The sequence below is a fragment of the Periplaneta americana genome, chromosome 4 (genome assembly GCF_040183065.1).
Source record: "Periplaneta americana isolate PAMFEO1 chromosome 4, P.americana_PAMFEO1_priV1, whole genome shotgun sequence".
NCBI lineage: Eukaryota > Metazoa > Arthropoda > Insecta > Blattodea > Blattidae > Periplaneta > Periplaneta americana.
The window spans coordinates 83,096,714-83,122,806 of NC_091120.1; the positions used below are offsets into that span (position 1 = coordinate 83,096,714).

General features: G+C 36.1%; 1 protein-coding gene across 5 annotated transcripts in view; it reads left to right on the forward strand.

Annotated features, from left to right (window-relative positions):
• The window catches only part of sr (stripe), a 1,127,550-nt gene that overhangs the window by 1,051,025 nt on the left and 50,432 nt on the right, over positions 1–26,093 (forward strand). The window contains exon 1 of one of the 5 annotated variants that reach the window (XM_069823628.1): positions 23,660–26,086. The exons of the other annotated variants lie outside the window; for them this stretch is intronic. Coding sequence (XP_069679729.1) covers positions 25,888–26,086 — 199 coding nt within the window. The 5' untranslated portion in view covers positions 23,660–25,887. Of the gene's footprint in view, positions 1–23,659; positions 26,087–26,093 lie in introns of those variants that run through there. 5 annotated transcript variants of the gene reach the window in all.

The following is a 26,093-nucleotide window of genomic DNA, read 5'->3' on the forward strand; positions in this document are numbered from 1 at the left end:
ACTTATCGGAAATCATTTTTAAAGACATATTTGTTATGTAACATTTTTCACAAAAATCAATAATAAGCGAGATACTTCGGTTTATTTAATTCAAGCCCCCTTTTAAATAAAGTATTTTGAATGCTATATAGCCTGAAATCTAAGTTACAACGAACTTAATTTATGTTCCAATTTTCATCGAAATCCGTTCCGCCATTATCGCGTGAAATGGTAACAAACATCCAGACAGACAGACAGACAGACATACAAACAAAAATTTCAAAAAAGCGATTTTCGGTTTCAGGATGATTAATTATACATGTTAACACCAATTATTTTTGGAAAAGAGAAAATTACCAGAAAAATTTCGCTTACAGATTATTTATTATTAGTATAGATAAACGCATATGAATAATCATCCGTATAAAAATGGTTGTTAAATGAATATTACCATACCACCATAACACCAGCGCAACACACACAACTGAATACACGTTCATTTAGTTAAGTACAAGTCTCCAGGTATCGATCAAATTACAATATAATTAATACAAAAGGGTGAAAGCGCATTATCTTGCGAAATTTATAAGCTTGTACTTGCTATTTGGGAAAGGAAAATTGTAACATAACAATGGAAGGAGTCCATAATCGTACCTATCTTAAAGAAGAGGAAAACAGTAATTATTGTAGTACTTTCGAGGAATATTACTTTTGTTGACGTCGTACAAAATTTTGTCCAATATTCTTTTGAGAAGATTAACTCCATATGCATATCAAATTATTGGGAATCATCAGTGTGGCTTCAGGCGTAACAGATCGACTATTGAGCAGCTTTTTTGTATCTAACAGATATTGGACAAAAATGGGAGTATAAGGACAAAGTACATAATTTATTTCATAGATTTCAAGAAGACATGTAACTCGGTTAAGAGAGACGTTTTATATAATATTCTTATTGAATTTGGGGTTCCCAAGGAACTAATTCGATTAATGAAAATGTGCCTCAGTGAAACGTACAGCAGAGTCCATATAGGCCAGATTCTGTCTGATACTTTTATAATACACTGCGGGCTAAAGCAAGAAGATGCACTATTGTCTTTACTTTTCAACTTTGCTCTAGAATATGCCAATAGGAAAGTCCAGGATAACAGAGTGGGTTTGGAATAGAATGGGTTACATCAGCTCCTTGTTTATGCGGATGACAAATATATGTTAGGAGAAAATCCACAAACTATTAGGGAAAACAAGGGAATTTTACTTGAAGCAAGTAAAGAGATAGGTTTGGAAGTAAATCCCGAAAAGACAAAGTATATGATTATGTCTCGTGACCAGAACATAGTAAGAATTGAAAATATAAAAATTGTAAATTTACCCTTTGAAGAGGTGGGAAAATTCTATTATCTCGGAGCAACAGTAACAAATATAAATGACACTCGGGAGGAAATGAAACGCAGAATAAATATGGGAAATGCCGGTTATTTTTCCGATGAGACGCTTTTATCATCCAATCTGCTCTCAAACGCTAAAAGTTATAATTTATAAAACAGTTATATTACAGGATGTTGTTTATGATTGTGAAACTTGGAATCTCACTTTGAGAAAGGAACAGAGGTTAAGAAATTTGAGAATAAGGTGCTTAGGAAAATATCTGAAGGCAGAAGGATGAAGTTACAGGAGAATGGAGGCAGTTACACAACGCAGAACTGCACGCATTGTATTCTTCATCTGACATAATTAGGAACATTAAATCCAGACGTTTGAGATGGGCAGGGCATGTAGCACGTATGGGCGAATCCAGAAATGCATATAGAGGTTAATTGGGAGACCAGAGGGAAAATGACCTTTGGAGAGGCTAAGATGTAGATGGGAGGATAATATTAAAATAGATTTGAGGAAGGTGAGATGATGATAGAGACTGGATTAATCTTGCTCAGGATAGGGACCGATGGCGGGCTTTGTGAGGGCGGCAATGAACCTGCGGGTTCCCTAAAAGCCATTTGTAAGTTATTATTATTATTATTATTATTATTATTATTATTATTATTATTATTATTATTATTATTAAATACGCCGTATCTAATAAGAATAAGTAATCCTTGTATCGAAAGCCCTCCATCTCTTTAATATGGCTCCAGAAGGATTTTATACTGTATATTGAAACCTTTGACTTCCATGCTATAAATAAATATGTATCAGAATAACAAGTTGTATCAATTTTAATCCTTCATTATAGACAATTTTCTTCACTTTCCCTAAGTAGTTAACTAGAACCTATGACACATATGTGGCGCCAATTAGCTCGACATCACTCAGGTTTATGGGTGTATAATAACACTTGTCAGAGAGAATGAGGCGTCTTGAACCTGTAGTTACAACGCTAAAGATTTGCAATTTGTCGTCGTTTTATAATGCATATATTACGTTTTATAACACGTATTTGTCTCACCTAGTATGGAAATTCTTAACAGGGATCCAGTAGCAGTAAATGAAAGGCGAAAGTAGCATGTTACATATTAGCGCAACTTGATCGTTGCTATTCTTGACCGAGCCTGTTCCTACAAAGTGCCCAGTATGACTCAGACGTTGGTGCCTTATTCAGGACCTCATCTTTATTAAATAATTATTCCGTATGGATGCAACACGTTAAAATTCTTTGTGACGTTGCTCACTACCACTGGCCGTCTCGCGGTCAGAGAAAAAGCCTAAATCCGGACACGATTCCTAAGCCCGGTGGACCTGCTAGATCTGGTGACTATTGGAAACTAAATGATATTACTTCTGTGGTATCTCCATGCTGCATATCTACCGAGTGCTTCCAGTTCGTACTATCCTCCCTGGGGTCAATTTGCACAATACACCAAATGGTTACAGTGCTGAAGGACTTTTGCCCACTCTCTCCGTAATGTATATTGCATACTATCAGTGTTAAGTTCTCCGTTACTTCTCTATCGGCGAATGGATAATGATGAAGACATTACGATGAAACTGTGGTGCATTGACTGAAACGTACTCCGACAAAAACCGACACTGTCTCTGTAGGGATTGAAGGGACCTTCCAAAATCATGCCGAAATCCTATCTGAACGTCGTACGACGTACAGTGAAAGGTATACGATGTGAACTGCCAAAAATAACTGATGTTAGAGCATAAATAACTGAAGAAAAAAGTCAAATTATGTTTTCCTGTAATTGTCAAGGTCCCCCCCCCCCAGTGTGTTTTGTGAGTCTAACGTTTTTGAAAATGAGAATAGATAGTCATTATTTACTTTGCCCGATACGTAGGCTGAAGTAGTCGTTTCTTTATACTTACCTATACTCTGTTTTGTATTGATTGGTATGTGTTGCAGTGGCGTAGCGTCAATGTAAGCTAAAAAGCTTAGCTTCCCCAGTTAATAATGATTTCATAATAAACCTGCAGTTTATGGAGAAAATTATTTATCAATTTTAATAGAATTTATATTTACGCTTTAAATGTTGTGATGCGGCAGCTCAGGATGATTTGAGATGCAGCAGTAAACAAGAAGCCTGCACACACCAGCTTCCAAGCAGACCGGTTTCTTCTGTGTAATCCACCCCGCAGATTTTCCATCCCTTTTAAACTACCCTAGTCGCAAGGCTCGAAAAGAAGCTAGCTTTAACATTTAAAATAAGTAGTTTCCGAGTTATCCCTATCCGTCAGTTGTGTTCAGTTGAAGTGTTAGTGTGCATTGTGGCTGATATAATAAATAATGAGCGAAATAACAGTTCCTGACACTAATTTACTTGAATTTTTAGGACAATTGTATTATCAAGACTGACTTACGGACAAAAGTGTGATTTAAAAAACAAATGACCGAATCCCTTGCTGTCAATGAAGGACACAACCAAAAGACAGACGCATACTTACGTAATGATACTAATATTGTGATTTCTCTAAGTATGACAGGGAGTGAGCTAATGTTATACGTATACGTGTCTATTTGTTAAGAGATATGTGTAAACCGTGAAATCATATTTTATTACGTCTCATTTGAGGTCATGCCTTATTGGTGTTACTTACGATGTTCCAACCAATCTTCGACTGCTGACGTGAAATTGACTACTATTTATTTAAGACTGTATTTTTGTAATACGTTTTCTCATATTGCATGAAAGACAACTTTAGTTAGCTTCCCCTGCTCAAAATTTCATGCTACGCCACTGATGTGTTGGCCGCAAGGTCATTGGCATGGATGGGCAACTCGTGCTCACAAAGTGTTAAAAAACCTTGAAAGAGAGAAAGACAGACGGAGCCAGCCGCAGCAGTTACAAGTTGTTTGTAGTTTCGCTGCAAAAGCAGTTCATTGCCACGGTGCGCTCTGCCGGCTCATGCAGGCGGTCGTGATATCTACTCCATGATTTGAATTTCAGAATGACGCATGGCACAATAATTATATTAATTTTAGACAGACTGTACCTAAACACACATAACAAAATTATATTATTTCCTAGCTTTGTAAATTATTTTAGTACTGGAAATAAACTGAATACAACTTTTTCAAGATACAACAAACAAAATGCAACACTTATTTTTTTATTACACTACTTGTTAATATTTTTATTATGTCTTATTTGAAACATAGAACGCGAGAATTTACAAGTCTTTATACATTAAAGAGTATTCGCAAACAATCGCAAATTCAAGGATGTATTTTTTATATGTCACGGAAGATGAAATAAACTTACTTCTAAGCTCTTTCTGTACATTGAGAGCTTTTACACTTCTTTCTTGTATTAAACTCTGACTCAAGCACATACAGTATATATCGAAGCAAAGAGTATATTTAGAAATTCTGACTTAGGCAGCATTACGAACAGTTCGATTCCTGATTTCGCTGGAATCTGAGTGGCGTGCTGTTCTGTAGATTTATCAATTCAAGCTATAAACCCTCAGGATCTTCTATCGGCTGTAAGCCAAAAGGATTTCAGAAAAATCTCGATTCCTTGGCAATTGTCACTGTTTCTCCCAACTTATCACTGAATTCTGCTGTAGGGCTTGAAGTAGGGTCTTATATTTGATACGAAGATTTTATCACTCTTCAAGATAGTTTATAGTCAAAGAAAGTGAAGTTGTCTCTGTTCTACATGATACTGTCACATTTCAAATTTATCCATAAATGCTCTTAGCTAGTCTCTCATATGTCGTGCAATTCTGTAACTCGCACGCACAACGTGCTAACGATATTTGATTTCAGTATCATCTTGTTGAGATCCCATTTTTACCTTTAGCTATTCTGAAGCAGATCTAGACAGTATTTCTTTACTGAAACCTTCACTGTGTTTATTTGTAACATAAAATGTCATGTGTAAGAAAGTATAGTATAACTAATATAGCCTAAGCTTTACCTCTCTTCTTAATAAAAAAGAATCTCTCTCTTTCGACTTATCACTAAAGGGAAATGATCTGGGGTTTATATAGTTTTTCACTTAAAACGAGCCGCCACTTACTGCAGACGCGAGCAAACTTCTTTCTTGTATGAACCGCATACAGATACAGAGTCCGTTCTACCCGCACTGAGGTTGTGTTCACACTTTGGCAGCACGAGTTGCCCACCCATGGTCATTGGCATTCGCGTTCAGTCGAGATTTAAACAAATATTAGACTACTATCAATCTTAAAAACATGTATTTTACAAATTAAAAATACAATTATAAGAAATAATTACATTTCTATAGACATTTTGTTCAGTATACCGATATGTAAGGTCTATAATATGTTGGCAGTTTGTATCGTTTACACCCTGTATACAAGAAATTAGTGCCAATCCGGACTAAAAAGCAGCTTCCAAAAGTAGTTCAGAAACTACACTTGAGTAAATTTTTAATCAATTTGTTGGAAGACACGCTGAATACAACTGTAGTCAGTCCTCGGCCTTTTATTTATAGTGCCATATAGGACCTAACTAATGAAAGGTAATGTTCAACGGCAACTTAATATAAATTCTGCCTCTCCTGTAGCATAAGGTGTGACTTTTCTAGTGACTAGTAGATAAGTTACCATATGATTAGAAGGGCGAAACTTAGTTCATATTTGACAGGCCACGCTCTGAAAAACAGACACTTCTTACTTTATAACTGCTGAAACATTTTTTTTTCAACGTTGTTGTTCATGTTTCTAAATGTAAAATAATGTATTTTAATAAGGCGTTTTCGTTTTATTTTGTAAAAGATTTCGCGTCCCCCCTTAGCTCTTTACACGACACCCACTTTGGGAAACACTGATTTAATGAAATCACACTTAGGAGATATAAAATAATATAGACTGTATGAATATACCCTTTGCTGCCACTAAAAACTCGTTAGGAGTCTTCACGTCTCCTCTTTTAAAAGCTGAAAATAAGATTTATACTTGTTCGCTGAGCGCTGTCAAACGTCAGTAAATAAAAATGCAGTAAACTGTTAAACCGTGTTTATCTCGATATAATGAAGCAAGATGCCAAATATTTGGTTTCAAGGTATACAGAAACAAATTGCATTCCAGACTCGATTGCTAAAACATTTTATAATCAACCAGTGTTTTTGATTTGCTGTGTAAACATAGTTATTTTAAGTTCTAATTTTATGGTCTCGTCCAATTATTGAACCTTTTTAAAATTTATACATTCTTTTGGATACCACACAACATAGGTCTACTTTCTGTGATATTTCATGTGATATTTTTAAACGCATAAAATACAGTTTAAAGTTATTGTTTGCAGTTCCTTCTTATTTGTGTCTACAGAAAATTTTCCTTCAAACGTTTAGTTAAACTGAAGAGATGTAAGTTTCCTTTTTTTCTAAGAACATTGGGTCGAGGTGTCGATATTAAAAACCCTACATGAAATATATCGAATAATTACTATGACCCTAAGTTATGTATGAAAGTTTTTTAGGCCTAAAGCATAAAATTCAGAATTATTCCAATGTTTACTATCCTTAAATTTTGAACACAGCAGCTTATCTCTGGAGACATGTTGTCAATTTTTGTGAATAAATAACGGTATTCAAAGACTTCACGCAATTTGGAATATACGTATTGATTTCTCAAGCTAACTAAAATTAGTTTTCCGTCCATTATGTACGCAAGGGATAATGCACAGTTCGGTATCGCGTGTGAGACACGGATATCGATGTTTGTTCATTGCCAATGTGATTGCCCGACACTGCCGAGAATCACATCATTTTCCCGTCCAGCACTGGTCGAAAAGTCAAAACATGAGCTCTGAATAAACCTCTCTAGGAGCATGGAGAAACTGTAGATAGGGCAGTTAGAGATGGGTACGTAGGACACGACAGGATAGACAGGTTTATAAACAGATTTTTGGAGATATTTTCAGTTTCTATAGATCTACATATAGGTCACATTCAAATTTGTCGATAATCAAAGTCCAATGTAGAATAATCCTGTGGTTGAAAGGCAAAAGCTATGTTAGTTTTGGCAAAAATGAGATTGTGCATCCTGATAGTATCTTTATTGTAGCAGAAGTGACATGCATATATCTTTTATTTTTCTCTCTAATCCATTGTTATGAAACATTATTATTATTATTATTATTATTATTATTATTATTATTATTATTATTATTATTATTATTATTATTATTTTATACAGTCGTCCAAGCTTTAAATTCTCGCTCCTGAAAAACTGCAAGAAATTACATCACATCACGTTTTGCCTTTTAGCCACAAAATTAGTGTAATTTTCAAGAGATATTTTAATTTAAATTTAGCTTGTGTGTATGTGTGTGTGCGTGTGCATGTATGCGTGTATGTATATAGGATGTTTAAAAAATTCGATATTTTGAGACGCAGTACTATTCATGAAAACAAGAAAAAAGTATAATAATCCGAGTCTTAAAATTAATATAACATTTCAAGATATGAGTATTTGTTCATAAACACTATACAGTATGCTCAATGTAATTTTCATTCAATATTCTGAGAGATTGTATTATTAATCAAAACAAGAAAAAAAGTCTAACAAACCGAGTCTTAAAATTAATATAGCATTTCAAGAAATGAGTACTTGTTCATAAACACTACAGAATATGCTCAATTTGATTTTCATTAAGTATTCTGAGAGACGGTAGTATAAATCAAAACGAAAAAGTCTACTAAACCGAGTCTTAAAATCAATATAACATTTCAAGAAATGAGTACTTGTTCATAAACACTACAGAATATGCTCAATTTGATTTTCATTAAGTATTCTGAGAGACGGTAGTATAAATCAAAACAAAAAAGTCTACTAAACCGAGTCTTAAAATTAATATAACATTTCAAGAAATGAGTACTTGTTCATAAACACCACAGAATATGCTCAATTTGATTTTCATTCAATATTCTGAGACGGTAGTATTAATAAAAACAAAAAAGTCTACTAAATCGAGTCTTAAAATTAATATAACGTTTCAAGAAATGAGTACTTGTTCATAAACACTATAGAATATGTTCAATGTGATTTTCATTCAGTATTCTGAGAGAGGGTAGTATTAATCAAAACAAAAAAGTCTACTAAATCTAGTCTTAAACTTAATATAACATTTCAAGATATGAGTACTTGTTCATAAACACTGTAGAATACGAGTATACTGAATGTGATTTTCATTCAATATTCTGAGAGATGGTAGTATTAATTAAAACAAGAAAAAAGGTCTAATAAGCATGTGTCCTAAAACTAAATTTTGTACGAAACGTGGGCTTTGAAAATGGTGTTGTAAGAACAGCATATCTTTATTATGAGATCTTTGTTCGTTTCTTATTGGATATACCAGATCCGAGCGTTAATAACTCAATCGAGTCGCTGCAGACTACCCCTTAACTCCCCACTCCACCTTCCCTGGCAGAGACAGTTATGTTTCGGGCCAATACGAGTACACAGGAAAGCAAGCACTGTTGATTGACGGATTGTATAAAGAAGCAGGATAACCTTCGGCTCTCTCTGGTAGCCTAAAATCCACACGATGCACAGTGACTTACTTTGTGTTCGTTTCTAAAGCCGTGAAGCGAAAAGGATATAGACAGAGGTATTTTCTTTCTTTTTCCCTTCCCCTTTATGCCCAAGGCTGGGATGTCATAGCAACGTATCGGAAACACAGTAAACAAGAGAGTAACAAGCTATGATTCCCTAAGGCGTAGGGAGACGAACGCGTTGCAATGAATGGAGAAAATATTGACCATCTCGTATGATGTTGATGAACAAGTACTCATATATAGGAAGATATTAATTTTAAGACTATGTTTATTAGTTTTTTTCCTTGTTTTTATGAGTACTACCACCTCTCAGAATAATGAATGCTCTTTTCTTTTAATGGAAATCGCACTGAGCATCTCCTATGATGATGTGTTAATTTTAGGATCCATATTTATTAGTAGAGCCCGGATGTTTAGACACTTATTTTGATTAAAATAGGCAGGCATATATGTACTAAAATAGTAAAAACAGGCAGTGAAATAGGCATTTATTTGATTCATGGAAACAGACAAAAAATAGACAAATACTTAATAAACTATCCCATACGGTACTCACTTTCCTTGGTTACATGTCACAACAAGATGTTTTTTAAGTTGTCAACTGTCATAGTGAGCCGCCTGTCAGAGAGAACGTTTTTCGTAGTGGAAAAAGATCTTTCTACTTCTACTGAAGTGATTGGAGCAAACTTAAAACAACTTATTTCAGAAGGACTGTCTCTATATTCTTTCAGAGATCGGGAAAAACAGACTGTATATTGTCTCAAAACGAGGGGTGTGAGAAGGGATTAGAGACTTCAAAGTACGCGTGACTTGTGCGTGCAAGCGACAACAGTAACGGGACATGGAGACTTGCTTTTAATACTTCCCTCATCCCCTTTCTTTCTCTGGTTAACCCCGAAGTGACCTGAGCACTGAGGGTTATACTGTTCAGACATCTTTGTTAAGTGACATAAAAGATGAAATCGGTAGGGGAGAAAAGTTTACGAATTCTTGGAAACATATGTATTGTTGGAGAATAAGATTCTCAGCAAATATTTGTGTGAGGTGAATATATATTTTTAATTTATACAACCGTTATTTTTTTGTTTTTGAGACAATTTATGTGCGGTATATTTTAAATGCATTAAAAATATAGAAAGTGTATGATAACTATGTAAAAAGGCTAAAAAAGGTATTTAACCTTAAAATAGGTAACGGGAGCTAAAATAGGCAAAAAAGACAAAATAAAAATTGGATCTATCGTCCCCAAATGTGTGGAAACGTGTTCATCTCTAATAGGCCTTTCATACATACACTCAGTTTAAAAAAAAAAAAGCATTTTGCCTAACATCCGTGCTCTATTTATTAGACTTTATTTTCTTGTTTTGATGAATATTACTACTCTCAAAATACTGAAATGCTTCTTATTTTAATACTTTGTATTTGCACACAGTACGTATGGTTATACGACGTACCGTATACATTTTACACAAATGAAGAGTTTTTAAGTTTTCCTCTGCTTATTGCAGCCGACTAATTTTGGTTTCAAAGTAGTACTTGGCAGACAGACAAGAGATATAAAATTGTTACCTATGTTCTACTTATCGACAATGAAATTCGAATGTTAAGAACTATTTATATCGATATAGAACGCAATGTATGGCGTTTTAGTACTAATAGAAATCGGCTCGTCCTGGACAGTGTCCAATGTGCTTATTCCTAATTGCATTAATGATAGTTAATGCCTGTAATTCTCAACTGATAGTACTAATAAGTAGCAAATAATGTATACAGCTAGACTTATATGTAGGCCTACTTCTCTCCACGACACATATTATGTATCTAGGTTCTGTGTACTGCACTTGAAGGACAATTCTTAGGACTCTATACATGGACGCTTATATTATCGCAGAATCTATAGCCTACTTCTCCAAAATAGTATAGTGCTGCCTTTTGACATACATGCATAGTCAAAGACTATACAAAATGAGAACAGATTCTGAAGTCAGCAACAGCTCTCTCGGTTCACTGAACGCTTTTCACCAAAGAGAAGCCTGTTCGATCGTGTGATGATTTTGATGGACAAAGCGGCTGTGGATATAGTCTACCATTGTTTACTCTGTTATTCTACATATTTAACGCCTTACCTATAACGTTCTATATCCTCCAAGTTCCAAAACCACTACTCTCTATCTGTGCAGACAGTCGTTCTCATTGGTCTATTGCAGTGGCTGAAAGGGGCCGAGAGATGATTTACAAAATAAAACAAAAAAAAAACATTTTATTAACATAGGCGTAAATTTGTTTTATATTTAGATACATAAACAACGTCGAACATAAAAATCAATAATGTTTCAGCAGCTGTAGAATAAAATATTTGATGCGATAAATGTGCTTTATCTTTCTTTCTTTATTTCTTTTCTTTTCTTTTTCTCTTTCTTTCTTTTCTTTCTCTCTCTTTCTTTCCTTTCTATTTCTTTCTTTTCTTTCTCTCTCTCTTTCTTGTCTTTCTTTCTTTTCTCTCTCTTTCTTCTCTTTTTCTTTCTTTTCTTTCTCTCTCTCTTTTCTTTCTCTTTATTTTTTATCTCTCTTTCTTTCCTTTCTCTTTCTTTCTTTCTTTATTTTTTTCGCTCTCTTTATTTATTTTCTTTCTCTTTATTTTTTCTCTCTCTTTCTTTCTCTTCTTTCTCTTTCTTTTTCTTTCTCTTTCTTTTCTTTCTCTCTCTTTCTTTCCTTTCTCTTTCTTTTTCTTTTTCTTTCTTTTCTTTCTTCCCTTTTTCTTTCTTTCTCTTTCTTTCTTTCTTTCTTTCCCAGAAAGTACCTCTGAAATCTGATATCTGTATTCGATACATAGAGTGATATCAATTTCGAGTTTAAGAAGATTTTTTACCTTTGTTTTGATGTCAATTGTAGACGAGAAACTTATTTTGCATAAACACGAAGTTTGCAAATGTTGTAAAAAATTATGAGCTTCTTTTGCAAGCTCAATGTATTCTTGCAATCTTTTGATGCAAAACTGATCTATAGGTTACTATGCGAAAAAATTCTTGCTTCAATATTCCATCAGTAGGTACATATTTCAATGATTTTTTCCTTTAACATTTTTTTTTCTTTTTCTTTTTTGGAATTTCAGTCAGTTCAACAAAAGTATTTAAAAAGGGATTTAGTATTCATCTGTGACTGTTGTAATTGTTTTGACTTTCTTCGGGAAATACTCAAAAAGCTGTTGCTTAAAACTGTGCAAACTCAACTACACGTTAAAAAAAGCTCCGTATTTATCGTACCTTACGTAGATAAATTTTCCAGGAGTTCTTTAATACACTGGAGTGAATTAAGTCTCTTATTATCAAGTGATATCGACAAGAAATAAAGTTAGCATCGACGTTAGAATTAGAACTCTCCATAACATTAGTCAAAGTGTTATCACTATGCCACAAAGCACTTCCTTCGAAAAGTTTCAACTTCGAGAGTTTCTTCTGGAAACCAGGATTTGTGAAATAACGGAATAATTTTAAATTCTGTATCTTGTTAAGCCAACTCTCAACCCAATCGACTTCGAAATATTTTCATATATTCACTGATTGTAAGAGGCCGAAATACAGCATTTGTTTAATTTTTATGTCGCATATGTGAGACGTTCATGTTTTCACTCATTTTTAACTATTCTTAATTTTTTTTTATATTCTCGATTTTCTCGTGGCTTATCTGTCATTAGCCTATTTTCTTTTCTTCCATTTGCCATACTTCACTACTGTCTGTCCCACTGACTTTGTTCTTATATTATATTTGACTGGTATAGCGTTTGTATTATATTCAACGTAATTTCACTTTTTATACATTTCGGTCATGGAAATAAAATTATTCAATATTCATCTTGACTGCATAACTTTTAACACTAGGCTATATCACATAGGAATACAATATATCGTCGTTGTTTCTGCAATAACTCCTATGTGCAAAATATGAATTTTTTTCAGTAGGAAGAAAAAACACATTTATTCATCCTATGGCAGCCGTACATAGGAGACTGTGAATTCTTACATTTTCGAAAAAAAGAAATATAATTAACTTACATATATATATATGTGAGATTTTATTATTTGCTGTATCACTATTTAAGTTATTTAATGGAGCAAATATCTGAAAATCGATAAATATGTCACATAGGAGTTATTGCAAGAACAACGACGATATAGTGATTACTTTCACGTGTTAATATTGAATTAGTCAACTACGTGCCGGTATTTATAAACTTAGTTCAATATTAACACGTGAGAGAATCATTATATATTGTATTCCCATTCAATATATTTAGGTTCCATACAAGCAGAACTAACAGCATATTCTTGAATTGCCTTAGTCATTGTTCCTTTATGTATGACATACAGTTCTCCCACGACGGAAAGTCCTTATTTTTGTATGTATAGCTTTAGGTTCCGATAAATTCTGACGTATAGCAGAGTCCACAAGGGCTGTATAGCCAATAATGAAAAAATAACTTCCAAGTAGGCGTACTTAGTATTCTTCGTCGTAGCGTCGTGGTCTAAGGCGTCATGCCTGAACTCGTGTTATGGAATGAGCTCTGGTTCAAGCTCTCATGGAGAAGGAATTTTCTTGTGAAATTTCGGCAAGTGTAGCCTGTGGGATCTGTGCCCACCCAGCATCGCGATGAATATGGAAAGCTACGCTAAATAGCGAGATCCGGTTTTGAAAGCCAGCTATAACGGCTGAGGGGATCATCGTGCTGACTACATGTACCGCCATGCTTGTTGGAGAGCAGAGCCACCGGCGTAGCTCAGTTGGCTACGGTGCTTGCCTGCCGACCCGGAATTGCGTTCGGGCGCGGGTTCGATTCCCGCTTGGGCTGATTACTTGATTGGGTTTTTTCCGAGGTTTCCCCAACTATAAGGCAAATGTCAGGTAATCTATGGCGAATCTTCGGCCTCATCTCGCTATCACCAATTCCATCGACGCTAAATAAGTTCGTAGTTCATACGCCTCGTTAAATAACCAAGTAAAAAATATATCATTGGATGATCATTCCCCTCTGCGAAGCATATAGATGTGAGACCCTTCATGGACTTTCGCGCATGGATTAATTTACTTAGTGTTCCTCAATTCGCTTATTTTTTTGTGCACGCTCGTCTGTACTCGTAAGATCGCCATCGCTCGCTTTTAGTAAGATTTTGCTTAATTTCTTATATTCCTCTGTTAACTTCCGAGACAATCTCATTGTGCCATTTCTAATTAGCTTATCGCCACATTTCCATCCTTCTGTCACCTTGAAACATTTGGTAATCGAATCTCAGTTCCTTTGGTAAATATCTCACTCAACTATGCTTACATCTAGAGGACGGCAGAATCTTCGAGTATTGATTTCCGAGAAGTTTTCTTTTGTGACGTTGCTATGGGACTTAATTATTGAAGAAGTCTTACATTGTCAAGAATGTAGCCTACGTCAGACTGCATAACGACGTAACATTTGAATCGGACTAGAAATTCATATTTATTTTTAGGTTTTCCATTAGAAGAATTGAAATCGTCCGAGAGAAGAATTACTCTTATTTATAATTAAAGTCGGGGTGTGTATGAAAATAGCCCACAAATACTGAGATCAATATGCAAATACGCAAAAAATTAAGTAATATTATGGATATACAAATTCAGTAAATAAATATATGTGTACAATATGATGCATCTATGTAAGTAATAATAATAATAATAATTATTATTATTATTATTATTATTATTATTATTATTATTATTATTATTTATTTAACCTGGCAGAGTTAAAGCCATACGGCCTTCTATAACACTCGACCAGGAGTAAAACTGCGATACAAAAAACACTACAAATTTACAAAGTAAAGTACACTACAATTTTACACGCAAAACTGAAGTAGATAATCATAATATAATGTAAACAAGTCAGTAGAAATCAAACATAATATATAATATGTAGAAAGAAAGAAAAATGCATAATAAAATGTGAACAGTAGGTCAAAATAAATTAGATATACAAGCTATAAAAATATAAGACAATAATAATATTGATAATAATTATTGTAGTTCATTTTCTGTTTTTACAGGATACATAATAATGTGAGACCTAAATGGTGAAATGTGTGTCTTTGTATGAATATAACTTTCTGCAGGCCTACTGGATACATTTTTCTTATACTCCACAAGGCGTTACCGGTAATCACATATTACAGAAACGTAAAGAGGAGGTTTACCAAATTTGAGCAACCATTAAATGCTAAAATGATCAGAATAAAACTATTAATAACTGTTACCATAAACAAAACGGAACTTTCTTAATTTGTCAATCAGGGCTTTAGAAAGAATAGTTTGTCAGCAGAATATGCAATTTAATTTGGGAACAGAAAAATATGCATGTATGTATGTATGTATGTATGTATGTATGTATGTATGTATGTATGTATGTATGTATGTATGTATATATGTATGTACAGTATGTATGTACGTACAGTAGTGGCAAAAAAACCGAACCCTTTTAGCTGATTTCAGAGCCTTGTTCACCCAGAGCACGATAGACTGATTACTAAGACTTTCGTGGTTCGAATCCTGCATGGGAAGGAAACTTTTTTGTTTCTTATTCAGATTTATTCCCAGTACTTTTCGATTGCAGGTAAAATTCATGTTCTGAGAATAATAAATTAATTAAGTAGTAAAATATCGCTGCAATCGAAACGTATTGGGAATAAATTTGAATAAGGAACAAAACAAAGTTTCCTTCCCAGGCAGGATTCGAACCACGAAAGTCTTAGTTACCAGTCTATCGTGCTCTGGAGTGAACAAGGCTCTGAAATCAGCTACAAGGGTCGGTCCGGTTATTTTTTGCCACAACTGTACGTACGTAGGTTTGTGTCTTACTGTGGCTGAGTTATCTAGACCTTTGGTCTGGGGTTGGAGTCCCTGTGAGGCTGGGGTTTTCAATTAAAAATCGACATTGGCACTACTGACACTTATAGCACAATTTATTAAGTCTCTCTTCTACTCGAACGCGCGCACACACACACAAACTTCTGTAGAACAGAACAGAATGTATCTCTCTTACACGTTGATGATTTTATACATTGTAAACATAAAAAAGGAGGTCGAAATTATTATAAACTATGCTGAAGACTAGACTAAGAGCGAGGCCTCCAGTGTGTGCCGAGTTGGCCGTGATCCTAAAACGGCACTGCACAACGAAAAACATATTAAATTATGAGCCGGAGCATTATTTCCAAATAAAATCACTTTGCATTATATTCCTAAATGTATGCAACATACAGACTATAGACTATATTATAACCTGTATAAGAGATATTGCAACATAATAATCAATCTTTAGAAAATTAAGCTGTAACAATAAAATTACGAGTAAAATGTATTCTTTTATTATTGCTGTGAAACAGAGAACAATTTTTTAAATGCATATTGGCCTCAGTAGATCAGAGTTCATTATGCTTGTAATGGCAAAAGAGAATTGACAGTTGACAGTTCACTAAAGTCACTACAACATAAAGCAGTTGTTATTGACTGATTGCGAAAATGGAATAGTGCCAAATAGTGTATTTCTCATCTACTTAAGAATTATTGCTATGTCATCGACTTTATCAACATAGGAACCAAATCATGTCACTGATAATAATATCTGCAATACATTTCACATGCGTTGACTCATATAGCAAAGTTTATGGTATATTATGTGCACTTTGTATTCTATTACTTCACAATTGATGTGACATTAAAAGTGTTTATTGCGACACTTCATATTCTCACTTTACGTGTAATAAATGCGTTCTTTTTATGGTAATCAAAAAAACAAGTAGTGTTAAGTGTAGAACCTTGCTCCACAATCTTAGAGTTCGTCTTAAGTTGTCTAGACCAGGTTGTAACAACCTATGACACGCTTACCTGTTACCGGTCATACCTACAATCTCTGTTTTCTGGTACCCAAGCTGGTAGGAAAAAAACTAGGAAAATAAAGGACAAAGAGATTTGTCATGAAATTGAAATAAAAGTACATCCTTCCGTTATAGTTAACATAATTGAACTGTGAAAGAGTCTAATATCTGAAGTCAAGGAGTATTTTCCCTTTTCTATTAAGAACACTTTCCTACTGAGGGAAAAGATGCAAGTCAAATTCCCACTTACCCACTTCTAACAAAACTGTAACATTTCCGATTGTATTAGATTTCCTTCTTGTGAATGCATTTCCTCCTCAAATTTACATAAAGAGTACTACCACAGTCTAGTATATACAGTCACGAAGCTTGAGGGTGCTAGGAACAATAGACTGTGCCGGTACTATTTCGCATTGTCTGTAATGAGGCGATAGTAGCGATCCTAGTGGTTAGCAACTATCTATGGATGGATATTTACTACGTATTGAGCTTCGTGACTGTATATACTAGACTGTGGTAGTACGTAAAAGTAGATCAAAACTAACTTGAAAGAAAAATCTCATCAGCCGTAGTGAAGGTATTCCTTCTAAGACTTAAAATAAAACTCTGATCCTCCAGATTAGAGGTTACTCGGCAGTCCAGTAACCTCCCACGTAAAAACCAGCAACTTATAAGTTTCACAGAATACAGTCTATAACCAAACTGTTTTAATTACTGTATATATACAGTAAAGGCGCAATGTAGGCAGACCAAAGAAGCTCTGGAGAATATAGTTTTAAGTGAACTCCATGCTGACAGGTGAGCCATCCTGCCTCAGCCCTTAGACATTATAGGCCTACTTGTGAAATCGGAACAGGACAACACAGCTGTACCGTGCAGTCTATGATGTTGATGATGAAGATGATAAATAAATGAAATACCGAGCTTTCCGTAGCTAAACTCCCATTCCACTATTAAGAAACAAATTTTTGCTTTGTCAGGCAGGATCATCCTTCATATTTAAAACACCTGTTTCAAGTTTTAAAAAATATCAAGTTGCATTAGTCATCAAATTCTTGATTAGAAATAATCCTTTGTGTAATTATTAATCCTCTCCTTTAAACACTCCAATGTGGTGTAGGGGAGGATATCTTTGGACCAACACTAGACTCTCACTATGCCGTCCTCCCTGACTGTCTGGTCAACACGATACGGAGCCATCGCGGAGACGTTACAGGACAAATACAAAACAAGAACAAACATGTCTGCTCCTCTCACTCACTCAAATGTAACGACACAGCAAAACTCTGGACAGATCCTGTGGAAGATGCGCATGTGCGGACATGTGACAGCAACCCACTGTAGCATCGAAATCACGGTTTCCTGCAGTCTTATACATATAAATTCATATATTTCATATATATTTTCCACGGGCCAGTTTTAATTGTCCACCCCGTACTTATGCTATAGGTAATATAATTGAACTGTGAAAGAGTCTAATATCTGAAGTCAAGGAATATTTTCCCTCTTCTATTAAGGCCACTTTCCTACTGAGGGAAAAGATGCAAGTCAAATAAATTCCCACTTCTAACAAAACTGCAGCATTTCTGATTGTATTAGCACCATTTACCTTCTTGTGAATGCATTTGCTCCTCAAATTTACGTGAAGAGTAGTACGTAAAAGTAGATCAAAACTAGCTTGAAAGAAAAATCTCATCATCCGTAGTGAAGGTACTCCTTCTAAGGCCTGAAATAGGTGAAAGAGATGTTACACTCCTTTCCTTATATTTATGTGAAATCCCCTGATGTTTATAAAGGGACCAAATGCCTGTGAAAATTGCAAACTAATCTCTCTATCTTTCAAACTGTGGATTATATAACAATTTTTATGTTATGAAAACTTACTGAAAAATTACACTTTTTGTAGGAAAGAAATTAATTACTCCAGAATGGATGTATTTAGATCAATTAATTTTGGAATAGAGTTCGATATTATCTCAAGTCATTCTTCCGCATCCCAATAATCTGCCACTTCACGTCCACACTCCTGAATTTCGTCCCATTTTCACTTTTTTTTTTTCAAGGAATAAATCTAATCTTTCCACACTTGTAGCAAACTCCACAACTGTTTACTAAAATGGAGGGAATAAGCTGATTGACCAGTATCAATAACTCCTAATATTATGATGTAAGTGGCAGGCGGTGGGGAGCTCTCTTCCCAGCAGGTAGTTTTTTTTAGCTAGTGCAAGGGGGTAGTGTTTACTTAGGCTTAAAGTCAATGGCCTCCTAGCTAAAACATCAGCCGATAGGAACTGAATATACGAGTACGACGTCACTATGTTGGCTAGGGAACACGCGACATATAGTTAATGTTTGTAGACAAAACGCACGGACCAAAGGTGCCTATCCTGATACGGCTACTTTACCCAAACCTTAATCATTAGAGTCGTATCACTCGAAACATATAGAGGAGTCGCCTAGGCAATTGAATTTGCTAGGACAGCAATCGATCCTGATATTTCCGAAACGTTGTTGACATCACATCAATACAGACCGATTATTTAGTCCTGACAGCTCAGCGACGCGAAAGAAGGGAAGTAATAGGAGGAGTGGGGAGAGTTCCGGAGTAGAGATAAGGGCGAGCGGTCGGTAAAGGAATGCAGTACAGCTTAATTGTACTGGAAACATTCCGCTCTACCGCACGCATGACATCCGATCGCTCCGAAGACAAGCGAGTAACTAAATGGGCTCGCCTGACCCAGGCGCAGATCGCTGGCGACTGTCAGGACTACATAATCGTACTGTATTGCGTCCCAGCGGTGGCTGAGTGGTCAGACCTTCAGTCTGTTACACAGGCGTTCCGGGTTCGAGTTCCGGCCAGGCCTGGGATTTTTCATTCACTTGTGGCGAACGAGGTCGCAGTTGAGGGTTTTCTCGGGATTCTCCCGTTTCCCCATATTAAGCATAATTTCATTCCATTCCAACTCACATTAAGAGCCTGCCTTCATCCACTGAAATCATATGTTTTGTTTACACTTCTGCATGAACCACGACAGCTCGCTCCAGTTGTTCTGTGCTATATAAAGAACTGTTATTTATCTTGCCTTCAGGCGCTACCTCTTTAGTCTAGAACCAATCTCGGTACAACTCTGTTTCAACTAGACATTACCGTACACAGTTTTGTCACACGCGATTTATTATGGTCGACTACAACTTAACGAGCAAGCATTCAAATATTAAGAGTAGTCGTGTTTTCTTTTTCGTCGTTTGCAGTCGTAAGCATGCTAATTTATAAAATGAGCACATGTTTTTATCGAGGTTAAATAAATTTTAAGTGTGGAAGCAATTACGGTCTATGACTGAAAATAGTTCCAACTTCTCAACTGCTAAATCTGCAGTGCTTGGGAAAAGTGGTATAAGTCAGTTTCCATAAACATTTTTTATTAATTTATTGACAACTTACGGAACATGTGCTCGCTTGGGAGAAGAGACATAAGTATTTCTCTCATTAGAATAATTCATACAGAAGAAAATCAAATCGACATAAACCAGTGTGAAGACAGTTTTCCTTCTCCTGTAAAATTAAAATTTTTTACTTCTGCCACTTTTCCCGAGCACTACAGAAATAATATATGAAAAAGAGACCAAGACACAAATCCCTACGGATCTAAATGTAATGTTTCGTGTCTAAAAACTGTTGAGGACTAGGTAAAAAAAGGGAAGGCTATTGTTTATCGCCTACTTTATTTAGGCCTAATGTTTTACTTAGAGGAGCTAACAAGAGAAAAATATTAGTTCATTCGTTACTACGTATTTGCTGATGATCAACTGTTTATAACAGAAGACCAATGTATGATCAATTTAAAAATTTGGTTTTGGAAGATGGACATGGAAAAAAAAAATGCGGTGACTACACATATTTGGGGACAAAATTAGTAAAGATGCAAGTCATGGTATTGAAATAAGTGAGAGGATAAATAAAGGCAGGCCTACAATATCAAATTAAATGGCATTTTGTGAGAGCGCAATATAAGTTCTAAAACAAAAAGTGCAATTTGTAGTACGAAGAAGTACAATAACACACAGAGCAGAAACATGGAAGCTAAAATGCGGACCAATTCAAGATTATTTTGGACATTAAGTGGATTTCTGGCGGCCCTCCGCAAGAATTTTTAGAAGACACAGAATAAGGAACAATATGATTAGAAAAAAGGTGAAGGTTCAAAATTCCATTATAGACTTCATAACAAACAACAAACAAGCCGCTAAAATAATGACATGTGAAAGGATAACGGAGGATAGATTGAGAAAATGAGATACTGGAATGGGTACCACCTGGTAGGAAAAGATTATGACAACCTAAGACTACATGGAAGATGGAATTTTTAGCAGCATGAAGGAGAAAGGGCTGGAGAATGAGGATTTGAGTAATAGGGAACATTAGAGAAAAACGAAAGAACTTCAGCTGGGCACAGGAAAAGGTTTTTTTTATTATTTTACGACGCTGTATCAACATCTAGGTTATTTAGCATCTGAATGAAATGAAGGTGATAATGCCGGTGAAATGAGTCTGGGGTCCAGCACCGAAAGTTACCCAGCATTTGCTCGTATTGGGTTGAGGGAAAACCCCGGAAAAATCCTCAACCAAGTAACTTGCCCCGACCGGGATTCGAACCCGGGCCACCTGGTTTCGCGGCCAGACACGTTAACCGAGGAAGATGTTAACGTTAAAAACTTGTTAAATAAAATACAATAAAAGTAATAGAACTCTTTTGGAACACATTTTGGGGGAGAATATACTGTTCCTAGTTCCCCACCATTCTTTTACCAAGTTTTCATCATCATCATCATCATCATCATCATATTATTATTATTATTATTATTATTATTATTATTATTATTATAATATTGCTATCAAACTCTGTAACAGATAGGCCTACTTCGGCACACAATCTTTTCTTCATTTTCAACCAATCAGTAAACCCGTGACGTAGATTTGCAGCATATAAAAGCTAAATTGTCGAAGGTTCCTTTAAATGGAACAGCGAAATTAGAGTGAGACAAATGGGAAACAGGCTTGCAGCTTTCATAGACACTTCCTCTGAGCCCCAATTTCCCTTGCAAGGATTAGTTTTCGCGTACGTTTTAAATGTCTTAAGTGAACGTGAGTAGAATACATGATATTTGAATCTCATTTTATTACTTTATTACGACAGGATTTACCTTCGAGATCGTTATTATCCTTCTGTTTAAGGGAGGAGATGGGTGAAATTTGGTAATTTTTGGAGGAAAACCTCATTTTCTTCTTTTTGCAAAAAAAAAAAAAAAAAAAAAAAACAAAAAAAATCAGTGACCTTTCTTTTATATGTTGGCCAAATTTTATCAATAGTAATCTCACTAGAGGTTTTGATATACCTATCTAGAGGAAATCAAAACTCGAGTGAGATTGAGTATTAAACGATTAGAAGAAATAAAGTACTAATACAATAAAATATTAATTGACTTGCTAAAATTCTATTTCATTAATGTTAGCTTAACCAGAATGTTTGAACGGAGTCGCCATTTTCAGTTGACTATCTGTGCAGTAAACAAATGGCGATCGGAAAGCATGTTTTGTACGTTTATAGTAACGTAAAGAATTTGCAGTTTGAAATGTTGGCAAACAAAGACACATATGCTAGGGAAATGATAACATTGTAGCGTTAAACAGTCATGATTGGTTGAAACACATCCTTTCGTACAGTTTTATTGGTCAAAAGTAGTATGACGTAGTAAAGGTGTAATAGTCAACATAATCGTCCTCAAAATTCAAGCTTTGGTTATTTCACAATTTTATTACAAACAGGTTTTCGTGATGGGAAATAGACATTTTGAAGGTCATTTTTCACACTTTTATTTTACTGCATTTAGCCTACTCATATTCAAATACTATAGGCTCCAAAAAATTTCATGCTAAGAAGTTGAAATTTTTACTGCATGTTCTAAAAAGTGGAGTTAACAAAGCTACATTTTTTATATAAAATAGTGTAAATATGTTCAAAATTAAAAAAAAAAACAAAATATATTATCCGGACAATAAACAAATTAAAATATTTACATTGGCTTGATTTAATTTCTTTTTCAGGTCACTCATACATTCAAAATTCTGCTCTTAAATTAGCAGTATAAGCATTACGAAGATGATGTACAATTCTTTCAGACCTGTAACCTCAATTTAGCTGGAGTAGACACATTTTGAAAAAGTCGAAATTAAAAATAATAAACTAAAAAAAACGATTATACTGATGCTAATGAAATTTGGGAGTATTATTATTGTTGCTGCATACAAAAAAATTTTACACCTTCCATCCCTTACTTACTTGTAATCTTTCGCCTTCTAGGTTATTTGCTGGCCAATCAGTTGGACTAGTCGAAGTAGAGCACCTTTCCCCTTTGGCGAAACATCGTGTTTTTACATATTCCTTGAAGAATACGAGTATAGAAAGTCCAAAACTTCCCAAAGAGTAATTTAGCCGAAGTATTGTATGGACTCACCTATGGTGTGATGTACCAGCACCAGAGAGGGTTAAGTCCAAAACACGCATTTTCACAACGGTTAGGGTAATTCACACCTATGGTGTGATGTGTTAATGCCAGAGAGGATTTTATGTTTTCTCTGAGTAAATATTCTGATACATCCCCTTAAACGGGGTATAAATTCGTGGGACGGAGCGGAAGGGGTTGTACTGACATTAAAAGCTTCATTGAAAATCCGCTAGATGGCATGAGAGAGTTGCAAAAAGCTTTGCAAAACCTTGACAGTGGCGCTATAAGGACCTCGACATTGCGGGGGTGAAGACAAGCTGGGAGGGAAGGGGGTAGGTGGCAGGGTCTGCGCCGGGCCGAACCGAGAATAGAAAGAGAAAGACACATACAACGGAAGGAGAGAGTCGAACGAAAATCATGAATGAACGTGTGACGTCATAAGAGCGTGTGCCGATATACGTAGTGGAGGGAGGGATAGAGAATGGATATAGAAGGGGGTTGAAAAACTTGCGCAGAGAGTTGTTCATTCGGTGGCGCACGTTCCCTCCTTTTTTCACCTCTCTGTCGCTTTCCCTCGCACGGTATCTCCGTTATCAGCTGTACCTGTATGACGCACTGTATCCGAGGTAGGGGAAGGAATAAATGCCTCGTCTTCAGCAGGGAGATAAAACAGAAGAATTGCTTTGATAAGAACGCCAGAAAGAGAAGTAATCTGATTCGAGCTCGCGAACACGCAATAAGATATTCTAAGTCCTAGTTTATTTGTGCATTGATAGGCTATTTAAAAAGGGGAAGTGCTTGATAAAGAACAGAAATGTATCGTGGTAATCAATTTATTGCGTCATAATAGCAACGTGGTATTAACTTCGCATTTATGTACGAGACGTAGTATAACTAGCAGCTGAAACGACTCGGGAATCAGTAGCGTCACGTAGGTGCATACGCAAGGGAACGCCAGAACGCGGCAGTTACTGGGTCGTAGTAGCACGAGGATTAAAGAAACGAACTTTTCTTAGTTTTCTGCATATAGTATGTACTACAAAAAGGAGATATGGCGGAAATAATAGGCTACCTAAGTAAGTAAATAGTGAAAAATAAGTAGGACATACAAACTAACATAGATTTAGAGGTTATGTGTACATTGATTACCTAGTGGAAAAATGTAGACGTTGCAACAATGGAAAAACATTTTATCACTGGTATAAAGTTTAAATGGAACAAAATTAGAATGCAGATAAGCTGATAACACTAAACAGATTAAATTTATCGGGATAAGATAATGTAAACACTTCACGTAGTAACAAAATGTTTTCACCATGAAATCAGAAGCTTAAATAACAAATAGTTAAAAATATTAATTACGTTAAATTAGGAGAGAACGGAGAAAACTATTTCAGTCATGTTCATCAACAAGTGATGGCGCATGATTAACGTCACAGCTTTGCTACACCTCTGAAAGGAAACAAACAGATTAGTGAGTATTTTTAACCGTGATTTTCTCTCACGATGGATTCCGTCGCTTCTGGTGTCATCATCTCCCACGTAATCCCCATGGTTGTTTTAAATTTAGAACCACGGATTCTATGTATACACTTCTCTTGATTCCGTTTCTACCAAAATAGATGCACGCATCAAACTTGGCTGTCTTCCCGAATATTCTCCTCCTAAAACCACGCTGCTCCCTAAATTTAATTCTCCACAGATGTAGTCATCGCCCTTCTTCTGGCATGCAGTTGGCAGATCCCAAGTCAATGTTTCTGCAGAGATGTTTTGGTTACATAACGCTACGTCACACATTAGCTGGTGCTTTATTTGAGCCCTGACTCACGCCTCCGTCTGGCCGGCCAGTCGCCCTTCAAAAATGGCAAAGTAGAGGCAGCTACTGGCATTTCTTCAGAATCTCTCAAGTTGCCACAACATATACACGCACGAACTCTGCGTATTTACAAACCGCTATCAGGCGTTTATTTGGACGATTTGTTGACATGACATAATCGCCGCTCCTATGTGATAGCGGCCACGTTACGGGTGATTAACTGAAAAATACAAAGTTGAGCAGCGCACGGAGTTCTTCGCGGCGACTTTAAAAGTTGGCGGTACTGCGTCCACGATGGCCGAGCGACGACGGAACCGCCCGAAGTTGGCCGGAGGCCCGAACCCATAGTCGAAGCATTCCAACTGTTGGTGACGTCACAGAAGGACGTTTAACGTTCGGCAAACTTCGGTTCCCTCCGATTCCCATATATGGTAAACGGTAGACATCACTCGTTTCCCAACGGCAGTTTCGAGACTGTCAGTTTGGATCCGATCGCCAGAGAACGGCATCTCAGAGCAGGGATTCGAACCCCGGCACGCCACGGGCGAGGGTAAATCGTGTCCTGATAAATCAATGACGGGAGCCGCCCCTCCCCTCTCGTCCCTCCCGTCTCCTAAGGCCGATATTCGCTTGCACCGTCTCGTGTCCCGGCCGACCACGTTCTATATGCAGTCCGTTACGTCATTTTGACGTCATAATTACGCGAAGGGAGGGTGGGGATGCCATGCGGAGAGAGCGGCGTGGAGGGGCGCGCGCTCCTGATTGGCTCCGATCTTGCCAGTACGTCCAAATTTGGGACAAGCGTTCATTCATAAAAGTGATGAGTCGGGCGCGCCGCGCGCAGTCCGCGAGAAGCCACGCAGGCGACAGGTCGTGTGCCCGCGCTCGCTGGGTGGGGGCGGTGTCAACTGTGGCGGACAGCTGTTAGTA